Below are 25,746 nucleotides of genomic sequence, written 5' to 3'. Positions count from 1 at the left end.
GCACATAAAGTATGCCTTTAAGTATAAGTGTAGACATTACTATGTTGATATACTTGAAAAGATGAATAAATCGTTTACCAATAATCAGATAAAATGTGGATCTGCTTTCTTTGGCAATATCCCAGATGAATACAAATGCATTACAGTACCTAGGCTTGGAGGATTGACCAGAGCTCAGAGTCATGTGAACAGTTATTGACACTGTTGTGTCAATGACGGGGCTCTTTCTCACCATTCTATAATCTATCACAATCTCCGGCATTACTATACTGCAGGCAGTGCTAATTCACTGTCAGTGATCAGCCGATTGAGTTACCATTAGAACAGGCATACAATGTAGGCCTACAGAATGAACACAGTGATCAGGCTGGAAAAGAACACTTGTCTGGGGATGGTCAATTGGTTTTCTGTTCAAAACTACATAGTTTTACTAAATTTCTTTAAATCCGAATATATTTATTTATATAGAAATAAGTATAGCCTACATTGTGAACTTAACAATATTATTAACCAAATATTATATACATAGATATGTGATCTATGTGATCGGATTTTCTGGTACAATGAAAATCCCATTATTGTGCAATTGTGTGATTAGTAGCTACATATTTTGTTAACAAAAAGGCTTTCAAAACGTTATATGTTTGCAGCATTTATGATATGTTTATTTAATTAATTTATTTATTCACAATTATTGTTTATATAATTGTCGTGGATTCTTGGATTTTCTTATTGTTTTCCATTGATGTTTATAGTTTTATATTTGCTTTTGTTGCCGATTGTGAATAAATTGTGAAAACAACATTCACTGATGTTGCTTTTCTCAAATACGTCATCAATCCACATCCTCTTGACATCATCAACATTCGCCAATAAAGCATGGCGATACAGCTGTCAAGGGAAACAGGATGCTAACAGATTGACTGTGTTTTTGAACATTCAACGTGACTTTTAAAGATTCCCAGTGCACAGAACTGGTATCGTCTTCTTGGTTCAGTCCTTTATTTGCGATTTAATCCTTGTCGGCTGATCTTAGCAGGTATAGCGAGCTAGCTCAACACCAAAATGCACTCTGTGAAGGTCGGCTATTTAGCTTCGGCTGCGTCGCGAGCTCTCTGCTCAAGTGGAGTTTACTGTGGTGAGTTTATTAAAGTGTCAGCCTGCTGTCGTGTTCATTGTTCTGTCAGTCAGACTCGCTTTTGTCGAACAGCAGTTACGCCAGAAGAGACAGTCATTCGTATTCCTCGCTACATGCAGAAGCACATTGAAAATGCAAAACAGACTCGAGGCAAAAACAAGATCAACACCATCAAAGCCGGCAAGCTCCTGATTCAGAGCAAGGATCCTGATCTGAACCAATCGGCGGGATACACTCTTGGAAAGTTCGAGCAGCCCAATCTCTGCTCGAAAGGGTGGAAACATAACAAATCATTCGGTGACTATTTCACCATCAACAGCATCCAGACCGTTGCACCTTTTGTTGTTGATAATCAGAATGAGGATGTTGAATCGCCGAGGTTTAATAACCTCCATATCTGCAAGGAGCTGGTGGAAGCTTTGGACAAGCTCCACATTACCCATCCCACCACTGTACAGCTGCAGACCATCCCAAAGGCCCTGAAAGGTCACAACATTCTCTGTGCTGCGGAGACAGGCAGTGGCAAAACACTGAGTTACCTCCTGCCTATTGTTCACAGACTGCAAGCTGAGAAGAAATCGGAGATGTACGCCGGGAGCGCGCACAAGATCTGCGCTGTTGTTCTTGTGCCTTCCAGAGAGCTAGCTGAGCAAGTGGCGGCTGTGTCCAGGACTCTGTGTGCTCCGTTAGGCTTGCTGGCCAGGACTGTGGGTGGTGGGCGGGGAGTAGGACACATCAAGGTGGTCGTCAAGAAGGATCATCCGGATATTTTAGTGGCTACGCCAGGTGCTCTGGTCAAGGCCCTGCGGAGACGCTTCGTGGACTTGAGTGAGCTGAGCTTCTTTGTGGTGGACGAGGCTGACACCATGTTCGACCCCAGCTTCTCGGACATGCTGGAGAACATCCTGCTCCACACCAACATTGCTAGTGATCCCAAGGAAACCCGAGGCCCAGGCCATAAAGCCCAGCTGCTGGTGGTGGGGGCCACCTTCCCTGGAGGTGTTGGGGAAGTGCTCAGCCAGGTGACAGACCTTGGCAGCATGGTGGTGATCAAGAGCAAGATGCTGCACTTCCTCATGCCACATGTCAAGCAGACGTTTCTGAAGGTGAAGGGTGCCGACAAGATCCTGGAACTCCACCAAGCCCTGAAGCTTCTCCAACAGGAAAAAGGAGGGGGTGCAGCTCTGGTGTTCTGCAACAAGTCTCCCACCGTCAACTGGCTGGGGTACTCGCTGGATGAGATGGGGGTGCAGCACGCACGTCTGCAAGGGGAGATGCCTGCTGCTGTGCGTTCAGGAATCTTCCACTCCTTCCAGAAGGGCCTGGTAGATGTGCTGATATGCACAGACATTGCTTCACGTGGCCTGGACACATCCCGAGTGCGCTTGGTTGTCAACTATGACTGCCCGGAATCCCACACAGACTACATCCACAGGGCAGGGAGAGTGGGGAGGGCAGGAGGGGTGGAGGATGGGGAGGTGCTCAGCTTTGTCACTCATCCATGGGATGTGGAGCTGGTGCAAAATATTGAGACTGCTGCACGTAGGAGAAGTAGTTTGCCAGGGATGGAATCTAATATACGTGAGCCAAAACCCAAAGTAGTAGAGGCAGAGGAGTAGAAGTGTTTTTTTTTTTTGTGGGTATGTTTGCAAGTCAAAAAGCTTCTGGTGGGACACGTTACTGTACGTGTTGTGTTGGGATGACAAACTCTAAATGTACAAAACATTGTCGGCAGAAATGGTAAGCCAGATTTGTTTCGAAACGGAATTACAGTAGGCTGTTTTTCTTTGGCCACTATGACTTAAAAAAGTAACTTTTTTTTAAGAATTAATTAAATTGGCAACTTATGGTTGATCGTACAGGGAATGGAAATTCTACTAAAATGTGTGAGATTTGTTTTACCCTACTTTCATTCAAACATTCCCAACTGGGATAAAGTGAAAGGGAGATTCATTAATTAAAAGTGACAAATTGTGTTGTTTTGCCAAGCTACAACCTGAAATTGCTTGGTTCTGGTGTAAGTTCTTACTTCTGATATTTAAAAGCACTAACATAAAGCATGATATTAATGGGAATATGGAGGTGTGCTCTGTCTAAATTCAATTTTTCCATAGTGTCAAAAAATGTTTGTTAAGGCCTATATTTCCTGATGTAAATTTAGACTTAATATACGTACTACAGTATTTCAATCAACTGATGCTGAATTTTTGTTAAAAATGCTTGAACTTTAAAGTAAAAACGTATTGCATATTCTTCTCACTTTTTTATTTATTTTTCTAGCAAAAACATGATTTTCTTCAGCCTAACTCTATTGTCAAAGGTGTGTTGGCCATGTTGTGGCATCTGTTGGAGGATCTCCTCTCAAATACTGAAAACATAAATTGACCTGGTTTGTGAGTCACTACAAGACATTGCTGTAGATGTTTTCAAATACAACCTGTTGGCTTTTTCACCACACCTAACCAAATACCATCCAGGGTATGGTATTAACATAAGCTACAGTACAGAACATTGCAACAAAGCACTCTGAGACTACATTTACACGTGGCCGGCTGTTTTCATAAACGGACATTTAGAACCTCTACGTTTTCAGAAAAGTGTTCATTTACCTGTACCCATGTATATATGCTGTCAATGTCATTAAGAGCATGCCCACACCTGTAGGTGGCATTGTAACGAGAAGCTCAAGCCCATGTTAGCCAATCACAATCCCGAAAATAGCAACAACAGCAACGAATCACTTCCTCTTTCTCTCGCTCGGCTGCCTAAACCTCCGTTTGTCTCAGTTTACATGCAAACGTGCAAACAAAGTTTTCCAAAATCTCCACTTTGGCTGGAGTTTTTAGAAATAATCGTTTTCTGTGATTAAAAACTGGGTTTTCGTGTAAATGAGAGGCCAAACCGCAGGAAAATATCTGCGTCTTCCCTTCGTGTAAACGGGGCATGAATAAGAAGCAAAATACATTTACTTTTATTTGTCTCTTACAACCTTTTTGAAGACTTTTTAAAATAAGTCTTACATTGATTGATATTGTCATGTAGACAAATCCTAAATTCTCTGGAGATCCGTTCTTATCGTGCTCACGTTATACTTTTTGGCTTTTTCCTTTTATTGTGTTATATATCTTTTTTGTGCACGTTATAGGTTTACAAAGTAAAAAAGCCCAAAGTCCACCCCAAAGGCACTTACCATCTCCAACAGAAAACACTGTTCACAAACTGCTCCAAACAGCTCTATTGTAGTCCAGCCTTTACTTCTGTGACGAACATGCGTCACTTTGTAACACACGTTACAATGCTCGCCTAGCTGCTAGCATGGCACGCCCTCATACTCTGCAACTAACTAGCTAGCAGTGCTGACCTAGCTACTGCGCATGTGTGACTCCCAACAAAGATAGGAACAGAAGTGAGATGCCTCACTCTGTAGCTAAAACAGAGAGCTCAACACACAGGGTGAAAAGAGGAGCTGCAGCAGTGTGCAGTACAACTAAAATGTGGTGTTTTTTGAAAATTCAACCATGTAAACCTATTCTGATATAACCTCTAAATACAATTATGAACCTGAAAATGAGCATAATATGAGCACTTTAACACAACTTCAAAAAGTTGTATATTTTTTCTGTAATATGTACTGCATGTGTTTAGCCACCAGGTGGTGGCATTTGTCTGATTTCATCTTATGTACATTAGCTGCAGAGGTGGTGGGTCAAAACCCAAAACATGTATACAGATTTTGGTGCTCAATACAATGAACTTGGCACATGCTCACTAACTTATTGGAAACAGTCACACGCCCACCTGCTAGTTTCTGAAAGGTTTTGTGGATTCCAGTACCTTTCATGTTTGCAGTACAGAAACATTTCATCAAGCTACAGCAGTAATCATTAATCTCCAGGCAAGTTGAACAGAGGCCAAAAACTGACATCTCTACTGTTGATGTGGTAGGTCCACTGTACTTGAAAGGATTCCCCTTTTCTACGCCTGTGGGTGCTTGTTGAAAGGAAACAGCAAAAGTCAACACAAAAAAATGCCAGAGTAAAGAAAGTTTTTGGGATCTTATTTCAAAGGTAACAACTTTTCCTGTGGCCCTGTTTTTTTTTTTTTTTGGTTCAGTAGGTGTTGTTTTAAACAACTTTTTTAGTTGTTACATGAATTATGGACAGATGACATACCTGATGATTGATGCTGAAGTGTTTGTCGAAGTATAGAGATTATAAGAAGCAGACAGACAGACGTGTTAATGGCTCTGACCGTAACAAGGGGCTTCCATCAGAATGTCTGGAATCTAGCTGAGATTGTCCTGCTCCAGCTCAGGTCAACACCCCCCCTACCCCCCATAGGTTCACATTTCACCCAACTGTACCCTGACAACAAGGACCCCGTGTCCACTTATAGCATGTGGAGCAAATGCCCCCAATCCCTCACTTTATATTTCTGTCCTGCCTCACCTCAACGGACCCCCACAAAAATAATAAACTATCAAATGTCCCACTTCCAGGTAGTTGCTGGGCCCCGCATTAAGTATTTCATGGCTAAAATAATTTTAGACCATAGCTCTTAGCCTTAAAGGGCCACTCCACCGATTTCACACATGATCCGTTTACTTAATACAAGGAATACTTTTGCAGCCTGGGAAAACAGTTGTTTAATGTCTTTTGTGGCTCTGTGGGTGGTTTATGAAATTTGAAAAAAATTACCCTGATGAGGTCATAGTGATGTCATCAGGGTTATCTCAGCTTGAGCTTTGAGATGACAAATTCATAACAGAAAGCCTGTGGTATAAACAGGGCGCGTGGAGTTTGAAAGATGTGTGCATTTTCCAGGAACACAGATCCAAGATGCTAGAGAACTGAATCATGGGAAATGAAAGGTCCTGAGTTTTTGGAGCTTGACCCAGGGACTAAAAATCAGGATGTCTTGGCCTCTTGGTTTGCTCTTTTTGCCCCCGCCACCACTCGCAAATGTATTTCTTATTGTTCCTTGACTTGGATGTTTGACCTTCACTGTGTATATTGATGTATGTGTAGAGTTTGACACTCAAAGAAAAGAAAAAAACTATCTCAGTTTAAAGTGTACGTACAAAAATGATTTTGTAACATTACAAAATCCAATATGTCCAATATGCAACTAAGATTTTAGTCATTTTGAACTAGTTAATTGAACTTTTCTGTGGAAAAACCATATCAGGCACTATATATTCCAAGCAGAGTATTTTTATATGAGCTAAAACATCTCAGGAGGGGATCTTTAATCTGGAAAATGGGATCCTGGTTTGTTGGACAAAGCCAGGGAAAAGGATAAAGTTGGCTGGTTTGAGGTCACAGGTTCTCACTGCCCAGCCTACAGTAAAACAAACAAGAGTAGCTTATATTTGAGCAGGTGGGGATGTTTGCATGCCGTTCACAGGGAGTTCTTTCTTTAGTTTTTGGCTTTAAACCAATACTCAAAGGGCATTTATTTATATAACATGATAATATGGTGCCAACTAATAATAATAGCCTAATAAAAATGTCTCATTGAATCATTACTAATGAAAAACATATAGGCCTACAAGTGAGGTTATTGCTCTTAAAAGTATCCCACATCACACAATACCCTAAATAAGCTGTTTTTCAAATATAAATAAATATCACTTAATTTAGCCCCATTTGTAGTTTCCGAGGACAACTGGGGCGTATATAGGTGGACTACAAAGTGTTTGGTCCATTAATAATGACGCATTTCCTCTTTGCCCCACCGTAGATCTCCCCCCTCCCCATTTACACACCTCCCCAGTGCCGCTGCTCACACACTGTCCAGCCACTTGGAAAATTCCCTCAACGCGGAGGATATTTTACTGCTGAGCAGCGGGACTGTCTGCTAATGTGCATCTTCTCAGGGCTGACTTGCTTGAAATGCCCCAGTAGAGGATCTGAAGGTAGGTTTACAACGCTGTAATCGGCTTATTCTGCTGCCCATCTCCCCCGCAGCAGACGTAGAGATCTGTCTGACCTTCTCTCCGACCAAATCTTTATAATAAAACCCGCACGCTGTGTGTGTGCGACCCCGGCGTGAGTCCCAGCCGGCTGGAAGGGAAGGGAGCCTCTCTGTGTCACTGCATTTCAGGCTACATTTCGGCTTCTCTGGCGTTTTGAATGGATCGATGCTATAGCCTAAGTTGTGTTTCAGAGGCTGCGACGCTCATTTAAATCAACGAAACTTGTGGAGCCTTTTAAAATTGTCGACTTCTCCAGTGGCATCGGTTTGGTTTGGGCGATTTCACAGAAAACTGGGCTGCTGCAGGGGTGACCCGGTGAGAATTTCTTTTGGCAAAGCTGTTTTTTTTTTTTTTAAGCCGTAGGATTCAGAGTGTGGACAACGGAGGTTTGGTTGTGTGGTGGGTGTGCACTGTGCAGAGTCAAAGAGGCACGGAGAGTTCACACAGGGGCTGGTAACATTGCACTGACCAGGGAAAACCAGCCTCCGCCATGTTAAGTTACTATCACATCCAAGCTGCCACTAATGCCACAGTTTGTAACTTTTGTTTTAATTATACATGTCGTCAATAATGCCATATCTGACACGCGCACATTAAAGGGCAGCGGCAGCCACCTGTGTAAAAGCGCGTGGCTGCTGTGTGTTAAAGAACTAGCTCGTGAAAGAAGAACCCACACATTCTAGCTTCACCACAGCAGCTTGCAGGGGAACCCATGTTATCAGCCGTGGGCGTTTTTTTTCCAGCATGTTTTTTTTTTTCCACCGCTAGGTGCATGTGGTTGCTACGGTCAAGGTGACAATGAGAGGAGCATTAGAAAAAAAATAATGTAAAACGGACATGTAGAATATATGACTTCTCTGCAGCAGCAGCTATCCTTCCAGGTTATATTGCATGCATTGTGGGGATGGGTGCCAGTGTCGGCTTAGCTGCCACACCCCTTCATAGAAAGACAAGGCTCTGATAGTCTGCCATTCGCACAAGTAGCCTAATACCAATCAAATGCTATATCTATTATTTGTGCAGGGAATCTCATGTGTTTCCAATGTGTCCTATTTGCATTTGTGTCTCCTCCTATTTGCATGTCTTCTCCTTCTCTTCTTCTATTTGGTAAGGAATTGAGTTGAATGATTACTTGTTTATGTGTCAAGTTTGTGCTCATGGATCAATTACACTCCATACTGGTATTGCAATGAGTGGATCAATGAGCAGCAGCCGATGAATTTCAGCACGGCAGTGCCCTGTGTGGAACTGTGAGCTGGTTAGTAGTGAGACATGACAGGTAATATGAGAGGTGCCACCGGTGGAGCAAGAGACGCCTGCGATGTGCAAGTGAGTTTCTGTGGCAGTTTAATGGGCAAGTCTCCCCCCTCTCTCCCTCTCTCGCTCTCTCACACACACACACACACACACACACACACACACACACACACACACACACACACACACCAAGCTCTATGCAGCCAGAGGGTGTGTGTGTGTGTGTGTGTGTGTGTGTGTGTGTGTGTGTGTGTGTGTGTGTGTTGCCTCAGGAACGAGTGCTCTTCTCTGACTGGTTTGATAGGTATGTCTAACACCAGTCTGTGTGTTGAGATCCATTTGGGTGTTAGGACAGCATTACTCATGGGAATGGTTGTGCAGTTATTAAATAGATTTTCTCCAAAAATCTATGGTTAATAAAGGTGTGAGGAAAATTGCAGAAGCACGAGAATGTCATCCCATCCTCTCAAGTTGCCCTATGTTAAAATCTGTCCTTTCAAAATGGCAGCTCTCGTCTAATGAGCCAGGCCCACCAGCCACCGATCAGTTATGCTTCTGTTTCATCTCTGTGAAAATGTCATTTTCGCAAGCCTCATAGTTAACTGTTATTATCAGCTGCTGCTGCTGCTGCTGCTGCTTAGTATGCGGCTCTGCCACCAGCGACGGCACCGACCATTTATCAAACTGACCAAACTCTATCTGGCTTTCCTAACATAAAAGCAGCAGTCAAAAGCTTTTTCATTATATTAGCAACTGCACTGACCTTTCGGAGAATGTGTTTATGCGTTCATTATGCTAATGGTAGTTTGAAACCAATCTTTTCGAAGCAGAGTGATCAACAATTACACTCTTTACGGTGTAACTGTGAAGTTATTTATACTGTGTAGCTGTTCAGTTATTTAGTGCTGAAATCAGTGACAGGAAATGAGAAGCAATGTGAATCTTCAGGAAATGATGTCTGAGTCAACACATAATGAAAGCTGAAAGCGACTATGCTTTTAAATTAATGGAAGAACTTAAAATCAATATGTGATGACTGTTCCAGCCTGACCTACAGTCCGTAGCCCTGTTGCAATTGAAACCTCTAACATAAAGATACCAAAGCATACAACTGACTGATTTCCAAAGTCCTGCAGCTCGTTTCACAACCTTTGGGGACTAACTTTCGATCGCAATGTCCTTCTAGCTTGTAAAGACCTTCAAAGCCAATCTCATCACTCATCAGCAGCACATGGCTAATTTATTGATCTGTCCCTTTGTTCTGCATGAAAACAGACTGTTGCTGTCAGTCACCAGTAACCATAGAGAGGAAATAATAAGCAACCCATAATGATACTTTAATCTCAAGAGGCACAAATGTTAATGCACTGGGCCATGGGAAGGGAGCCAACAGTTTGCTGCTCATGCTCAGCCAGGTAGCTCTGCTATGCGTACAGGAAGTATCATTCAGAGTTATGGGGTACAGTCAGCAAGTGCAGTTCATTTTAATAACATTTTCTGCAAGAACTGTAAGTGCTGGTCCAAGAGAAAGGAAATACTATAAGCTCGTGATCTGTGTGCCTTTTTATGAGAAAGCTGCGGTGACGAGAGGCTTTTTTCAAGCAGGTGGAAGAAAGCGGGAGTGTAGGGGACAGAATTTGAGCTGTACAGAGCTGCTTAAATTACATTTGCTAAAGGCTTTGACAGCAAAATCTCTGACTATCAGCATCCATTGATACTTGTTCCACAGTTGTTCTGGAATAAACATAATGTGCTGTTAATGCAGCAGTACCTTTTGAAGAATTAGTGTCTGCTCTGCTTGTTTCCCATTTCAGCTCCCAGTTGGGAACTCATTCCTTGTTTTGTTTTTTATGGATCTCAGAGCCTGAAACAAATGTTTGGAAGTGGTTGCCAGGTTGGTAACTAGACATCAGCTGCCAAATTGGCAACCAAAAGCTGAGGGCAAATATAATTGCCATAGCTTAGTTTATTTGACTAATAATGGTTATATGTGATTAAACGATTAAAGACAATCATTAGAACATTTTGCCTGCATGTTTGTGGTATTGTACATTAATTAGCAGGGGACGTTTTTAAAAGGCTGAATGATGACCTCATGCAAGCGTGATCACATCTATTGTATGTCCGATTGGAGCTGCTCTTGACCTGGAGTGGAAGATGACAATTAAAAGTTTTTTAATCGTGAGAAATGTAGTGAATAGGTTCAGCCAGGATAGCCTGGTTTGCAGTAGGGGTGCACGATTCAGAAAATGTCACGATTCAATATCTTTTATATTTTTAGGCTCAAGATTCGATTCCAAATCGATTTTCGATTCAAAAAACGATTCACAGTATGTAAATGTAGTTACTTTTCCATGTGATAGCAGTAGACATACAATTGAGGACAAAAAAAAAAAAAAAGAAAATTGAAAAAAAATCGAGTTTTGGAATTCTATGAATCGATTTTGAATCGGTAGAGCTTGAATCGCGATTTGAATGTGAATAGATATTTTTTTTGCACACCCCTAGTTTGCAGCATTCATATTTAGAAGCATGATGCATACTGGCTTTGGGTTTCTGGCACCTGATGAGCCTCTCTACCTCCTTTCTCCTCAGCTACCCTCTTCTTTTAAGACTCCATGCTTGGGCATCATGATGTGCCCTCTTGAATGAGCAAACTTGCCCTCTCCATGATGAACTATATGTTGTTGCCATGCAGGGTCCATGGTATAATTTAGCATTTATTTTATTCCCAGTATGTGGGATGGGTTCTTCAGTGATATTGATGTGTTGTCATTTACCTTTTCCCTTCCTTACTTCCCTCACCCTTGGTGATGAAAATAAAGGAAAATATGATTACGATTATTGTGGATTTAGGAAACCATTGCAGTCAATCCCTTGATGCACACATGTAACTGCCAGTCAATGTATTTATATTCTGTATATTATTATAATATTCTATACATTAGTTTTTATTGTTGGTGGTGCAGTCCGCTGTTCCTGCCCTGATTCAATTTGCCTACCTGCACATACCTACAATGTTTGTTTGATTGCACTGTAAACTGATAAACCAGTTGTTTTCGTCACAAATTAGCTGCTCAACAACTTTCATACTACAGTTGAGTGGCAGTATTTTTTTACTAACTGCAGTTTGAATAGTTTAATGTCTTACATATAGTAGCTAACACATTTTAGGAATGCTATATTCCTAATACATGGAGTTCTGTAGCGTGAGGGGGGGGGGGGGGGGAAGGTCTGAATGGAGGCAGAGGAATGTCTGGCCTAGTTCAAGTTAATATCACAGAATTTCACACTTCGTTGTGACCAAGCCAAGGCATGCGTAACCTTAAACATAAGAGTCAAATCACAAGATTCCAAGCAGGGCTTCCGGTTAGAAAGAGGGTCCCTGCGCCTGCGTATTTACGTATTTACCATACTCAGATTCAGGCAGAAAACATGTTGAATCACTTTCCATGCTCCCTTTTCCTAACCCCAAACTTATATTAGAAGGGAAGGGTTATAATTAACAACAGGTGGCTGGTTGACAAAACTTTCAAGGGTCGCAGTTTTGAGCCAAGCTTTATTTATGTAACGATCAAATGAATAAGAAATAATGTACAACAAATGCAGCCGTAATATCAATAATGAAATGACCATCAGTGAAGAGATTGAAGCACATGTTGTAAAGATTGTTGCCATTTATGATGACATTTTGTCCATCCCGCCCATCAGCGGTGAAGCATGCAACTAAAGTCTTTTTTTTTCGTGGTAATGTTGTCATGTATGAGTCCTAAATGCTGGTCATTGTTGGATGGATGCAGCAGAGGCTCTCTTTTTGGCACATCCCATCTACTTTCTGTTTTTTTTTCACCACCTCCCACTAAGCTCTGGTATGCCTGCCTCCCACTCAGTCCACCGTCCAATGTGCATTGCATCACAAATATAACCCAGTACAGTGTAACACGAAAAACTATTTCTTCACAAGTGGCTTTGCTAATTGATTGGTTTTAAATACTCCGTATGACTCAAGGATAGGAAATGTTGGCTGTGTTTTTTTTCGGTCTATAATTAAACGTGGAGTGCGTTTTAAGAGGAGCAGTCTGTCGGAGCAGCCAGTGCCCTGCAGCAGTCTGCATATGTGGGTCTGTGTGTGCTGTGACGTAAGTCAGTGGACCCCCCAATCTGGTTTTAAAAATACAACATTTTGGTCATGCTGAGCAGCCTGGAGCAGCAGGAACCAGTATGGTTGTCATAGTGATGGGGGATGAAAACTCATGCTGCCTACTACTTAGTAGGCATATTGAATGGAGTTGTTCATTTAAACTGTAACCTCAGTAGGAGAGCATGACAATTTCATGACCACATTATGTTTACGTATTGTAATGGATTGCGATTGGTGGACAATTTTGAGTATTGTTTCATAGTATTATGTAGCTTGTATGGGCTATGGACATTTTGTTTGGTGACTTGAGCTGAGAATTCACCATTTCGCCACAGATTAGAGCTTCCATTTTCAATGCAGTGATTGTCCGTTTGTGCTAAAATGCAAAATAATAATAATAATAAATATATACTTATATGTTTCAAGAGGGCTTAAGAGTTGTGTCTGTACCATGTTATGTATCCATCAGATTGTCAATCTTCAGAGGATAACACCAGGTTAAATAAGATGCGAAACTTGAAACTTCCCTGTGGTGAAATAAGGTGAAGACCTCCAGGTTAAGTTTGGAACTTTGAGATACATACCAGCTATTACTGAATTTAAGTGTTTTTACTAGCTTCCCAGAACTGCTCGTCATGGGATCTGTTACAGCTGGATCTGTGTTGACTTTGCCATTTCCCTTTCCTTACAATTATGCTAATATTGCACTAGTACGCTGAAATACTCTTTTTTGGTGGAAATTATGTTTGTTTATACCCTTTGATACACGTTAGATTCGTCTGTTTTGTCTTTTTCCTGTGGGGCCGCTGTAACATGTTGCTTTGGCTCATCATGATCTGAGCTTATTGGTTACTGTACATAAATTGAGGAAATCAGCCAGGACATGAAGTTACACAAACACAAATCAACTACTCGTCCAGGTTCGTTTCAAAATTATCTTGAGTTTTGGCCAAAGCGAACCGTCATCTCGACTCCTGGCTGAAAGTGGATCTACTCTGAAATGTGTTTCAGGTTGCAGCTGAGCTCTTCAGCTATTACTGGAGTGCATCTCATGGCAAAAATCCCTGCTGCCATGGTTGCCACCTCAAGGCTCATGCTTCTTAGTCACCAGGGCAGAAATGTAACCTAATCAGGTGTCTGCTACTCCCAGTACATAAGCACACCGCGCTGTGAACAGAGTGTACATTGGCTGTTTTGCACAAAACCACGTGTGGCCAAGCACCCTTGTACACCAGGTTACTATATGACACCCTGTACATTTCAATTTCAATTGGGATTCGTTATTAATACTTCTATTGCTTGGGCAGTAAAATTAATTTTTCTTTTGCTTGGGGGGGGGGGGCTATTTGAGCTTGTGAAAGTAACCAGGACCCAGTTTTTCAAAAGTAATCCAGTGGGATTTCGGATCCCGGATTGGATCAAATCTTGGAAATGGGTTTTTAAAAAGCAAAAGAGGAATTCCGAACTAAGATCAGAGCATGTAATCCGATCTTACATTTGATCTGGATCAAACCTTTGAGTTTTTCAAAACTTTGAACTCTGTTTGGGATCTATTTGATAAAAAAAAAACAAAAACAGGATTATCCTGATCCCATCAGAAGGGTGGATTCAGTTGTGATTTTTCAAACCAAATAAAATCACATCTTTAAGTGAATGATCACAAAATCAATGTTTACTGATGCATTTCTTCATATTTGAAGCATATATGAAGCATGTCACATCTAATGAGATATGGTAAACAAATGTTTCTGTTTATTAGTGTTTCTGTTTCTTAAAATTAAAACCAACAATGGCTATTTGTGGCCACCGGTATTTTGCCTATCTGTTATCCTTTGCTAAGGCAGTAGGCTACACTGTTGGTTCCATTTAAGGCTCTGATAAACAGGATTTGGTAATCCTGAAATTTGGTATTTGGATCACAGTGATCCAATCCAATGTTCCTTTAAAAAACTGGCATAAAAGTAAGATGGATCAGGTGATCCTGGATAGCAAAATATGGGATTTCCAAATCTGGATCAATTTGATCCAGATTACATTTTTTTAAAAACTGGGCCCAGGAAATGCAGTTGTTGCCTAAATATTTCAGAAGCATCCCCATACCATAGAGATTGCTGGTTTGCTTCCCCAGAACCATGTACAGGAACACTCTCCACCGCAACAAGTGCTTCCGAGCAAAGTGCTTTACTTTAGATTCACTAAGTGGACTACTTGATGCCAAATGCTACTTGTTGTGGTTATTTTTGGTATCCTATCCAAGTGTGCTTGCATGTGTACTGCCAAGTACTGCAGATTGAACCTGAAAACAAAGTGTGGAGGTAAACACCAGTGCAAGTTGACTTTAAAAAAAAGAAGTGTTCAGTCTAAACCCACATATCGTGAGAGAAGAAAAATGAGGCTTGGCATTTGAACGAGACAGGATATCAACTGCATCTGCAACCAAAATTAAAAGAAGGAGATGGGCGCATACAGCTTGCTTTGATGATTCTGCCAATGAAAGCTTTAGCCCCATCCTTATATTTTAAAGATGAGCGCAAGCATGGCTGCATCTAAGTTTTCCTCTGCTTCTTTGAAGATCCCTCAGCACTTGGCTGTAACTGTATCTATCCCCAAAGTCATGAACAAATGGTGTTCTCATTAGTCAACATGTTTGTTTTTTGTTGACAAATTTCAACATTCGTATCACTCATCAAATTATTTTTGTCTCCGTGACGCTGTGGTTTGTGAAAATTTATCCTGTGTTGGAATTCCCCGGGAAGTGACTGCGGAGCAGCTCGGAGCTTTGTTGAGCAGGGGTGAGTGAACATTCTGGGAGTGCTGGAAATGTATCCCACCCCTTTGCTCCTCCTCAGCCCTCCTGCAGCCTGGGGCATCTATTCTTGGTTTTCTCATAAGGATAAATTCTTGCTACAAATGTTTGGTAGCTAACTTGCATGGGTAGTGACCTCGCTGTATAAGGCCAACCTGCTGGCAGAGGGGCTGAAATGGTCACAGTGTTGCAGAATAGAAAGGCCAAAATATCCTGAATATGCAATCGTGATGAACAGATTGTTGTAATCCAGGGTAGCACTTCATTTAGTCTTATATCACTTAGTTATGAAATAGGAGTGTGTACAAATACGTCTGTTGAAAAAACTGTGTGAACTTATTGTGTTTGCGACCCAGCTAAGCTAACGAGAGAGCTTTACGTTTCCCCTTCAATAATCTTCTGTTGAACAAAATGGTGTGTAGAATGAACAAAATACCAGTGGACGTAAACAGAACAGTAGAGAGAAAATAGAGACGCTCTGAGAGATACTGTGACTGCCTAGCACTAGCTTGGCTGGGCCCACTAGAACGTTAACGGTTAGCATCACCAGCTATGGCAGTTCACCAACTAGCCCTGCGAATTGTCACTGTGTCACCAAGCTTCCAACTCCACCTGTCTTTGTGGTGTGACTGCCACTTTAGTAAACAGTTTATGGTAAGGGTAAACAGTTACCCTTGTCTTTCATACTCAAAGCCATCTTTTTGTAAAACAGTCTTTCCATTTGAGATAACCCTGATGATATCACTTAGGTTATTTTGTGACTGTGAAAAGCTTTGTCCAGAGTCACGGAAGATATTGTTACACAACTGTTTTTTCACAGGCTGTTTAGTACTCCCTGACTGATCTTCATATACAAAATTTTATAAATGATTATGCCACCATGCTTAAGCCAATTAAGTTATTCAAATGCGTCAGTCAGGCATCACCTGCAATTGCAAGACTTTTAATAAAGATTTTGCGATTCCCTGTAACTGAATTTGTTTGATAGGTCATCATTTTGCCTGATAATTGAAACTGATGGAAACTGACGGATCTGACCGATGCTTGCTGGTTCTCAATTTTTCTTTTTTAATGCTTTGTGCTTTTCCTGTTTCATTCACAGTGGTTAGTATTGGATTGTCTCCTTTGTCATACAATGTATCATGGTGCAAAGTGCATGTTGATAAATATGGCACCATCACACATAGTGACACTTGACCACAAGCAGGTCAAAAGGTTTTAACACATACTTTGAACTGGCAGGATGAGCTTCATCTGTCATCTCTCCTGTGATACTATTTGGAAATTATCATAGTCCATGAACCTAATGGTTTTCTTTTTTGACCCACTAAGAAAATGTGTTGTCAGTTTCCTTTTTTTGGCACTTTTTTTTCCAAATAGTTTTGTGTTGGATGTGTCTCGATTTGCAGCCCTCTCTGAAATATCCAACCTGGATGGCACTCGAAATAGCACTTAAAGTGGCACTTAATGTATGACTGTTCCAATCATACCGACGGCGCTCCATCCCTTGGCCGAAATGTCTTTGTCTGGAACAGACTTGCTTGCACTCCCCAGCTCCCTGCAAGCCGCTGATGTTGCCTGTGGAGGTTATAGAGTTTGAATAGACAGAGCTATATAAGGGAAACCATTCTTTGTTTATTAGTTAAGGGAGAGTACACGGGAGTGCTGCCAGGCCTTTCAGAGTAGAAAATGGGGACAGAAAGAAGAAGACGAAACACCACTCAGACATGGTGTACTCTGCTATGTAGAGCTGTAAACATTTGCTCCTTTTTCTTTTTAAGGCTTTTTAAGGCCCTGACCATGATTGGTGCATCTACAGGCTGTAGGTGGTGCCAGAGGAGCCGGATTATTTTTTTTTTTAAATGACCTGCTTCATGTAGTTCTACTCAAACATAGGGTCAGTTTCAGCAAATATGACAGCAAGTTAGTTTTATAAGTCTTACCTACTGCATCTTTAATCAAGTGGCTGGACATAGCCTTTATCTGTGCGCCGTGCTATAGGCAGTGTGTGATAATGCAGCTAGCCACAATGTAAATAAAATACAGTGGTTACATTAGCTGCCTCCCAGGGACTTTGTCTGGTGGACGTTGTCAGTAGAGTTATCAGCAGTGGACATAGTTGGAGAGAGGCCATCCACCTGCTGCTAGCTTGACATGTAGTGAAGCAATAATTGTGGTTTGGTAGTAGGTGTGTCTTGGTTGTAGCTTTAGTGCATTTTAGGTAAGGAAACCTACAAACAAGGCCTGCTAACAAAACATTTCACAATTAGAATTTAACATTTTTGTTATGCCCTGCTACTTCACATGGATATGAAAGTGAGCTAATAGGACATTAGAGCCACTCCGCTAAGATGGTTGCTGGAGTGTACCGTTGCAGGTTGGTGCTTGCAGATGCCAGCTGTCAGATGGTTGTTCAATTTTCCACGGGGCTACCTGTGTGTGTGTGTGTGTGTGTGTGTGTGTGTGTGTGTGTGTGTGTGTGTGTGTGTGTGTGTGTGTGTGTGTGTGTGTGTGTGTGTGTGTGTGTGTGTGTGTGTGTGTGTGTGTGTGTGTGTTGGATATTTATAACCTGCATTTGTAAACAGTATTAAGTGCTCCTGTGTCTCTACATGCCTTCAATGGATTTTATGTGGTGAATAGGTAATTTACCATGGGGCTAAATCTGTCTGAGGTCTCCACTTTTAAAACCTTAAATGAGACCATCTGTCTATGGAAAGCACATAATGTAAACTCATTTCCAAGGCTTATAGGTTTATTGGGAGTACAGTTGCCGTTTGGGTGGTGGACACCAGTAGTGGAGGTGGTCATAAGTCAAAATCATAAGTTGCAATGCTTCGATTCAGTTCGCAGCTTTGTATAATCAGCATGGCTGCACAGTGTGCTAATGAATTAAATAGTTCATTAAATGCACTCCACACAAACTGCATGCTGTTGAACAAGGACTTACCTTCAATTTGCTGGTGTTTTTATTTGTGTTGGATTAATAAAAAGCAGTGGATTTGATGCCTTATAAGTACTATATATGCTTATTTTCCGAGGCCGCTGTCTGCAAATAGTTGTATAATCACTTCTGTCCCAGTTTGAATTTAATTGAGATAATCCAGTATTGGGCTTTTTCTGCTCTGCCAATTTAAAATAAGATTTATAGTAATCTTCTGAGCTTAAAGTTGGTGTGCACAGTGTTTCATATCGACGTGTCTATGGGGAGCTTGTTCTCCAGCTGGCAATGAGACAAATGCTGCATTGTCAGATTCTTCTCTTTAGAAGGACTCAGGCGTTTTTGTCTTTTGGACTCAGGGTAGAATGCCAGCCTTGTCCTCAGTTGGGTTACTTATCTCTCGGTGCAGTGCACACCCTCATGGAAATTACTTGGAGGGGCATCCCCACCCACCCTTCACCTCCTTCAACGACAACACAATTATATCTCCTTTTTAGGACCGAGTTCCCTGTTTGTTGCTTATACTGTTAAGTCAGGTATCCTCTTAATTTGCTACAAGATTATCTGTGATTGTAAGGCTGGTATAGGAAAATACCAGGTGGGAAATGTATTGCTGGCCGCTCTCTTTACGGAATGATCACGCAGAGACTCAGTGGTGGTTTTGAATTGGCAACATGTGTTAGTAGGATGGTGGATTCAAACGCTATGTGGCAGATGGGAAATGGGATTTTAGTTTTTGATCGGTTTTCCCTGATGTCAAGTGCGGCTTGTTCCCTGATTGGAGTTCTGTTAACTGTGCTGCCAAGCCTTTTACTTTCATGCAGCTGTGGGAGCATGTGAACGCTCCTGAGCAACCTGGCCTCACCGTGCATTTGGACACACATGCCACAACTTTCCTCAACCCCACAGGGCTGTTTCAAAGCAGGCTATGCTTCCAAGAAGCAGACATACACTCGTTTTGATGGAGAGGTGGCACTTGGCATGCTGCCTTTGTAGGTGTTATTAGGCAGGTAGACAGATTTTTTTTGCTTTTCTTGCTGGGAATTAGATGAGATTGATACACTCGTATCTCCATTGAAGCGGCTATAATCAATATATATTCAGGATGGATCACATCACTACTGGAATTTGAAAGGGGTTACTCATAGTAATGAACCCCATAACTTTATAGAGACTTTCAGCTCATTGTTTTGGTTTTCTTTTTCTTTTTTTTTTCTTTTTTATATCATTGTGGGAAGTGTATACAAAGCTTAAACATATTATTATTATTATTATTATTATTATTATTATTGTCACTTTTTGGGCAACATTTTTGCATTTTTTGGAGTTAAAGTCCCCCCTTAGAAATAATTCTTTAGAGTTGAAGTTGTCATCTTCACTGTAGTAATCCCAGCATTCTGCATTCAGCATGCATTGAATTCATAGTGCTGCTGGTCTGCTCCTTCCCTCCTATCCCTGACTTTGGTGCGGTTGTGGTATTCCTGCTGAAAGATAAGCCGTCCTGGAATCAGCCCCAGTCCGCTGACCTAGCAGGAAATGGCAGCAACCGTCCCCCTCCTTCCTCATCTCTCTGCGCGCGCCCACCCCAAACGTCAGCTCAATCCACCACGTGTTCCCTCTTTATCTCACATTTTCTTTTTCTGCCACCTAAATATACCCATCTCTTAGTTTCTCTCACCTCTATCTCCCTTTCACCACCCTGCAAGTTCTCTCCTCAACCCCGCGGCTAGCAAGCATGTCAACACCTTGGCTGCAACCCAGTCACTGGGATGAAATGACACAGGTCGCCTTGCTGTGGGCTGTAAATCAGCACACACACATCTGGTAAATGGATGAAGGGGGGTGTATTGATGGACAGAATATTCACACTACCTGCTTGACATTTTGAATTTTTTTCATTGCTTCCGTCTGGGTATCTAAAAAATGGACTCCTTGTGCATGATTTGTGATGACTGGAAAGAGGTCAACTGACTTGATTTAGCTGGAGTTTAGTATCACTGTCACTTGTCCTGCAAGGACACATCATGAGAAATAATTGACCTTAGAATGTTTGTGTTCAGTTAAAATGGTTTACTACAATGCCATAGGAGGAAAATCAACTGTAAAGAGGGTTTCACTTTAATTCCTTCACACTGTAAATGCTGGTGTGTGTGTGTGTGTGTGTGTGTGTGTGTGTGTGTGTGTGTGTGTGTGTGTGTGTGTGTGTGTGTGTGTGTGTGTTCTCTCTAGAGCATGTCATTGCCATCTGACTCCCCAAACAATGCGGAGTATTTAATGTATGAGGTGACTGGGGAGCGGCTCCTGCCTGCTCCTAACAATAGAACTGACAAGCAAGGGGCCAGGCTTTCACTTTGCAGACAGCATGAAAAAAAAAATAGGGGCTTGGAGTCGCTGGGTTGTTAACCCACAATAGGCAACCCCAGCCCTGTAAGGCAGTTTACCTCCCATGTCATGTTTTTCTTCTTCTTCAATGCCCCTGAGTCTCTGCCCAGCCACCAGACTGCTTTTTAATTTGTTCCCCTGCCTGCCGGTTGGCCTACCTGCCTGGAATTGTTATCAACTTGCCCCAGAATAGCAGTTAACTTTTCAGACGGGATAGGGAAGTGTCACACTTAGAAAGGCACTCATCCATTATAAAAAACTTGACCGCAAAGGCTGTGTATGGAAAAGATAAGGAATGGCAGAGCACTGCTGATCCTAATTAAAATGTATGTCATTCCATATAGCTGTTGACTAAATTGGGTTTTGGAGGCCAAAGCGGCTGGAGCTACAGTAGCAGACCGTTAAATGTCTGCTCGCAGCTGTCCGCCCAATGAGCGGATTAGAGGACTCCCATATCTTTTGCGGCCGAGATGCTAAAGAAGATTAGGTCGGTAGCTCATGAAGAGGGCCGGCCCGTCCTAATCTGCAGTACCGCCAGAATGAGACTCTGCCTTTTAAACTGGGCTTTAATGATTTATTGTATCTTGTAAAGGATGTACTCGCCTCTGTGGCTGCCTGTGTTTTTCATAGGCTCGTTTGTTAGGATGAGTTTAAGAGTGAGGACATCAGCCCCCCATTTGTGCCAGCTATTACAAGAGGCAACCCATTGTGTTGTAGAATGTGGCCAAAAATGTAGTAGTTCTGTTTAATCAAGTCAATTACTGATAGTAACTTATGCAACTCCTAGTTACAGTTCTTAGTTTATTTTCACATCCATGTCCGTGGTGTCGGGGTTAATGCAAAGTGACCAGGCAGTCTAACAAGAGCACAGTATCTATCATACTCTACGGTGGAGCGTGAAAGTGGTTATTTGATTCAAGCTGCTCTGCTATGCCACAACTGCTTGGCAGCTGGTGTTTCCACGACCACCATGGCCTGACTAAAACATTGGACGAGGTCCCAACCTCAGTAGGCTTCCCTGAAAACCTTGTTTAGAGTAGATTGGGGGTCTCCGATTGTTCATTTAAGTTATTGTTTCTATCTATATTGCACCAAATACGACACTGCACTCCCTTGTGAAGTCGTTTGGATGAAAGGTTCTCAAAATAATCAAAATGCAAACAAACAGACAGACACATAGAGATTCCTGCCTTTATTAGAGATAATAATATGTTCAGCCCCCTCTCTCCGAAGCTTCGAATATTCGATGCTCATTACTACCGAAGCTTTGAAGCTCAAAAAATGGTATTTGGACCAGCCCTAATTGTTTCAATTCAATAGATTTTTAGATTTAATAAAGAGAGAATTGGCTTGAACCTGCTGAGTGTGCAATAGCATGTGGTGGTGTTCAGTGTCCTGTATAGCCAGTCCTGCTGAGTGGCATCCTCACCTTTTGATGACAGTTAGTTTAGCCTCTTATCCCTCAGCTCTCTGTTTTCTGTGAAGGCTGCTCTGTTCAGCTCTTTAAATGGTGGCAGAGGGAAAGAGTGCTCTGACATGACCTGCCTTTCAGGGTCAAACATTTTAAGGGAATTCTCCAGGGCAGCATTTCTCCTGGGGAAGAGTGCTGGTTAATGAATAACATCAAGGAAATGGGTGATACAACAAGTAAAACATTTGGTTGGAAATGCTAGCGTTAATAGCGAGTAAAATTGTCAACCGCCTCAAAATCTTGCTAATGTATCGTAATAAAAAGGTGCTCATGCTGACATTATAAACTCTTTCAATGGTTAATGGATTTTTGTTACGATCAGTAAATATAAATTTCCTCGATAAATGCAGTCTTTTTGTTAAAATGTAATTAACAGCTAGGGATATGCTTTTACCATTACCATTCTCGGTTGTTGTATGATGGCGGGGCAGACTTGCCATCATTTCATTTACTGCTACAGAGGAGAGGAACATTGTAAATGCAATTTCCTTGGACTATTAGTGCAGCATTGGCTTCAGAAAGCTATCACTTGAAATGGTATGGGAATTTGTTTTAAGGCTATAAGGAACCGCTCAGATAATCCCCTCATTTCCAATTTTGTGTCTTGCAGTGCCATTCTCTGGCATAAACCCTGAGTGCTAAAATCCAGTGATATATAAGGCAACAGTCTTTCCTTGTGGTATAAAAGTAAGTTATCCAGAAAAACCCCCAACATATTTTATATTGAATTCCAGCGCTTCTGCTCCAATGGCAATTAACTGAAGATAAATGCTTGTCAGAGAGCCTATGTAACTCTCTCCCTTCATTTTGTCTCACGTTAGTTTACAGTGTTTAGCCACAGGGCAATAGCACACTCACACAGGGGCCCCCTCACAAGCTAAAAAACCTGAGTGTAAACCAAATGTAAACACATTGTTGCCTCTCTACTCCCACCCCCAACTTGGCTGGATGGGTTTGATTCCATTCATGGAACTGGGAGTCGGCCTGAAGAGGGACGAGGGTCTGTGTAATTGCATTAGAAGCTCTGCGCCCCCCCCCCCCCACTCCCCCCCTTCTCTGGAAGAGCAGGACTAATCATTGAGAATCTCTGCCCTCCCAAGGGAGTGTCGAATAGTTGCCTTGTATAGAAGAGAGATGAGAGGTGTGTGTGTGTGTGTGTGTGTGTGTGTGCGCTCTCCAGAGATTGTCTATACCTAGACCAGATAAATGGTGCGTCTGGACACAGGGCTCCTGACCCCTTAACTGCTGATGGGGAGGCTATGTAACAAATGTGTGTGTGTGTGTGTGTGTGTGTGTGTGTTCGCATGTGATGCAAAGCGACAGCTGTTCTCCAGATGTCCTCAAGTCCCCCCCAAAAAAGGGAAAAAATAACTCATGAAAGAGAACCTAAACCCCAGAGAGGTATAAATGAGGCTCAGGGAAAATTTACTGTAGTTAGCTATTCATTCACTTGTGAGTCACATTAGGTCTTCATTCATAAAGGACCTAGTTGCACTGTGTGTGGGTGTTAACAAGCCTGCTGTTTGGCGTATGAGGAAATTAATATTATGAAAGTGCATACATATTTATATATTCCTTTATTAGCTGAAACAATTAATTGATTGAAACAATTAGGGGTGTGAACGAGAGAAGACGAGATTTTAACACTATTTTAAAGAAAACTTAAATGATGAAATATGACTGGGAAAATAGTCTTTTATTCAATTGAAAGTCACAAAATGAAAAACGAGCACTGTGAAAGGTTTTGCCACAAACTCAAATGGCTTCTCTCTTTGGACTGTTGGTTGGACAAATAAGCTGTTTGATAACATCAACTTGGGCTTTAGGAAGTTGTAGTAATTTATAGACCAGATGAATAATAGATTAATAAAAAACGGAAAACTACAACTGCATATAAATTCATGATGGAAATATGTTGCAGCCCTACTGTAGTTGTTTGTTTAGAGAGTTCTGCATAACTTCTGTTCCACATATTTCTTTCTCCTTTTGATTTATTATGCCATTTCACTTAGTGTCCTTTAACTTTCCCAGCATCATTTTTTTGCACTTCTTTTACTCACAATTTTTGGATCACTTTGTTTAGCTCCTGTTCTCATTCATAGAATATTAGTCTGTGTGAATCAGAATCAGAAAAGGGTTTATTGCCACAATAAGTTACATTTATGTGGAATCTGCCTTGGTGAATGGTACATACATTAACAAACAAACAAACATATTAAACATTAATATGAAATAAACAAATACAGAAACAAATATATACATACACAATAGCTGTTGCATAAGGAAAAAGAGGCTGAATGGGTTGAGTGCAGAATGTGCAAATAATATGTGCATGGGCAAATGTATAGTCCAGGATGAAGGTTAATGCAAAGTGTAGATTGCAGCCAATCACCTTCTCAGCAGAGCGATGTTACGCTGCACTCTGCCCTTGTCCTCAGCAGTGGCAGCAGCGTACCAGATGGTGATGGAGCAGGTGAAGATGGACTCAATGATGGCAGTATAGAAGTGCACCATCATTGTCTTTGACAGGTTGAACTTCTTGAAGTACTTCTTGAAGTACATCCACTGCTGGGCTTTATACCACCATCTACAGTACGCTAGTTAAACAGCAAAATATATCAATATTTTATTGGGGACACACGATTAGACAGCTGGTTTGCAGCCATTGAGTATCCAGACAGTTGCATACAGTTTAAATAGGAACTATTTCTTCCGTAGAAAATAATTCCAGTTAAAGGTGTTCATGGAAAGACAAGTTGCTGTTGAGCTTTTTTAATGTGTTGAGCACCTCAAACTAAACTTTATTTCATCTGGGTGGTAGCAGAAATCTTCAAGCTGGATATCTTAAAACTACAATGGATAAAAACTAAACTAACTGCATGGTTTGACGCCTAGAAATATGTCCCAGGTTCCTTTTTTTTCCCCCCATAGCAGCCATTAGGTATTGATCAAACGAAATGGGAAACAAAAAACATCAATATTCCCTGTTATCCAGGTCAGTGATTGACTACTCTTTGATTTCTTTTCGGGTAAAACCCCCTCGTTTTTTGATGCAGGATGGGATCATTGCTGCAAGACTTTGTTCCCCACGGCCTGCATTGCTATTGAAAATATACTGCAAACTCATTACGCACACAAACACAGCGAGAGCATGTGGTTTGTGCTTATATAGATGGAGTTTATGAAGCTTGTTATTGGGAGCCGTGCACTGCTGGCTCGATGGTGTTTTAAGCCCCCAACGTCTCCTTCCAGGCAGCGCTGCGACCGTTGACTTCAAGGCACCTAACCCTAACCCTAACCCTAACCTTAACCATAACCATTTCCTAATCCTAGTGCTAGAGACATTGGGGGCTTAAAACACTGATAAACATGCACTGCTGGGTTCTGCTGAGAACTGGTGTCATTAACTTGCTCTCGCTGTAACATTAGTGAAATGGTAGCTAAAATTTGCAAAAAAGGTAACATCTGCTTCACACAGGTTGGAGGAAATATGAATGCTTATACAATTTTGCATTTTTTTTGTTATGTTGTTATGCACATTAGCTAGTAGTGTTGCATGCGTGCCTTTTCTATCCCTACTTTTAAGTCCTTTGTCTTTAGGCTAAAAAGCTCAATATGATGAGTGCAGTCCTAGAC

General features: G+C 41.6%; 2 protein-coding genes across 4 annotated transcripts in view; both read left to right on the top strand.

The window, feature by feature from the left end:
• Positions 1-831: 831 nt before the first annotated feature.
• On the top strand, positions 832-3,393 carry ddx28 (DEAD (Asp-Glu-Ala-Asp) box polypeptide 28). Its single transcript, XM_031314396.2, has one exon. The coding sequence runs from the start codon at positions 1,066-1,068 to the stop codon at positions 2,755-2,757; it is 1,692 nt and encodes a 563-aa protein (XP_031170256.1). The 5' UTR covers positions 832-1,065; the 3' UTR covers positions 2,758-3,393.
• Positions 3,394-6,900: 3,507 nt separating this feature from the next.
• The window catches only part of tln2a (talin 2a), a 101,485-nt gene continuing 82,639 nt past the window's right edge, over positions 6,901-25,746 (top strand). For 2 of the 3 annotated variants that reach the window (XM_035999336.1, XM_031314279.2), the window contains exon 1: positions 6,915-7,055. The gene's annotated coding sequence lies outside the window, so the exon portion shown is untranslated. Of the gene's footprint in view, positions 7,056-25,746 lie in introns of all 3 variants that reach the window. The other variant, XM_035999335.1, reaches the window with a different exon arrangement.

Source organism: Sander lucioperca, chromosome 3 (assembly GCF_008315115.2).
Source record: "Sander lucioperca isolate FBNREF2018 chromosome 3, SLUC_FBN_1.2, whole genome shotgun sequence".
Classification (NCBI taxonomy): Eukaryota; Metazoa; Chordata; class Actinopteri; order Perciformes; family Percidae; genus Sander; species Sander lucioperca.
The sequence above is the reverse complement of the archived record's forward strand: the minus strand, read 5'-3'. Positions and strand labels throughout refer to the sequence as shown.

Bases quoted from the DNA above. Each gene is read 5' to 3' on its own strand.
- ddx28 (XM_031314396.2), top strand. From the start codon at position 1,066: ATGCACTCTGTGAAGGTCGGCTATTTAGCTTCGGCTGCGTCGCGAGCT.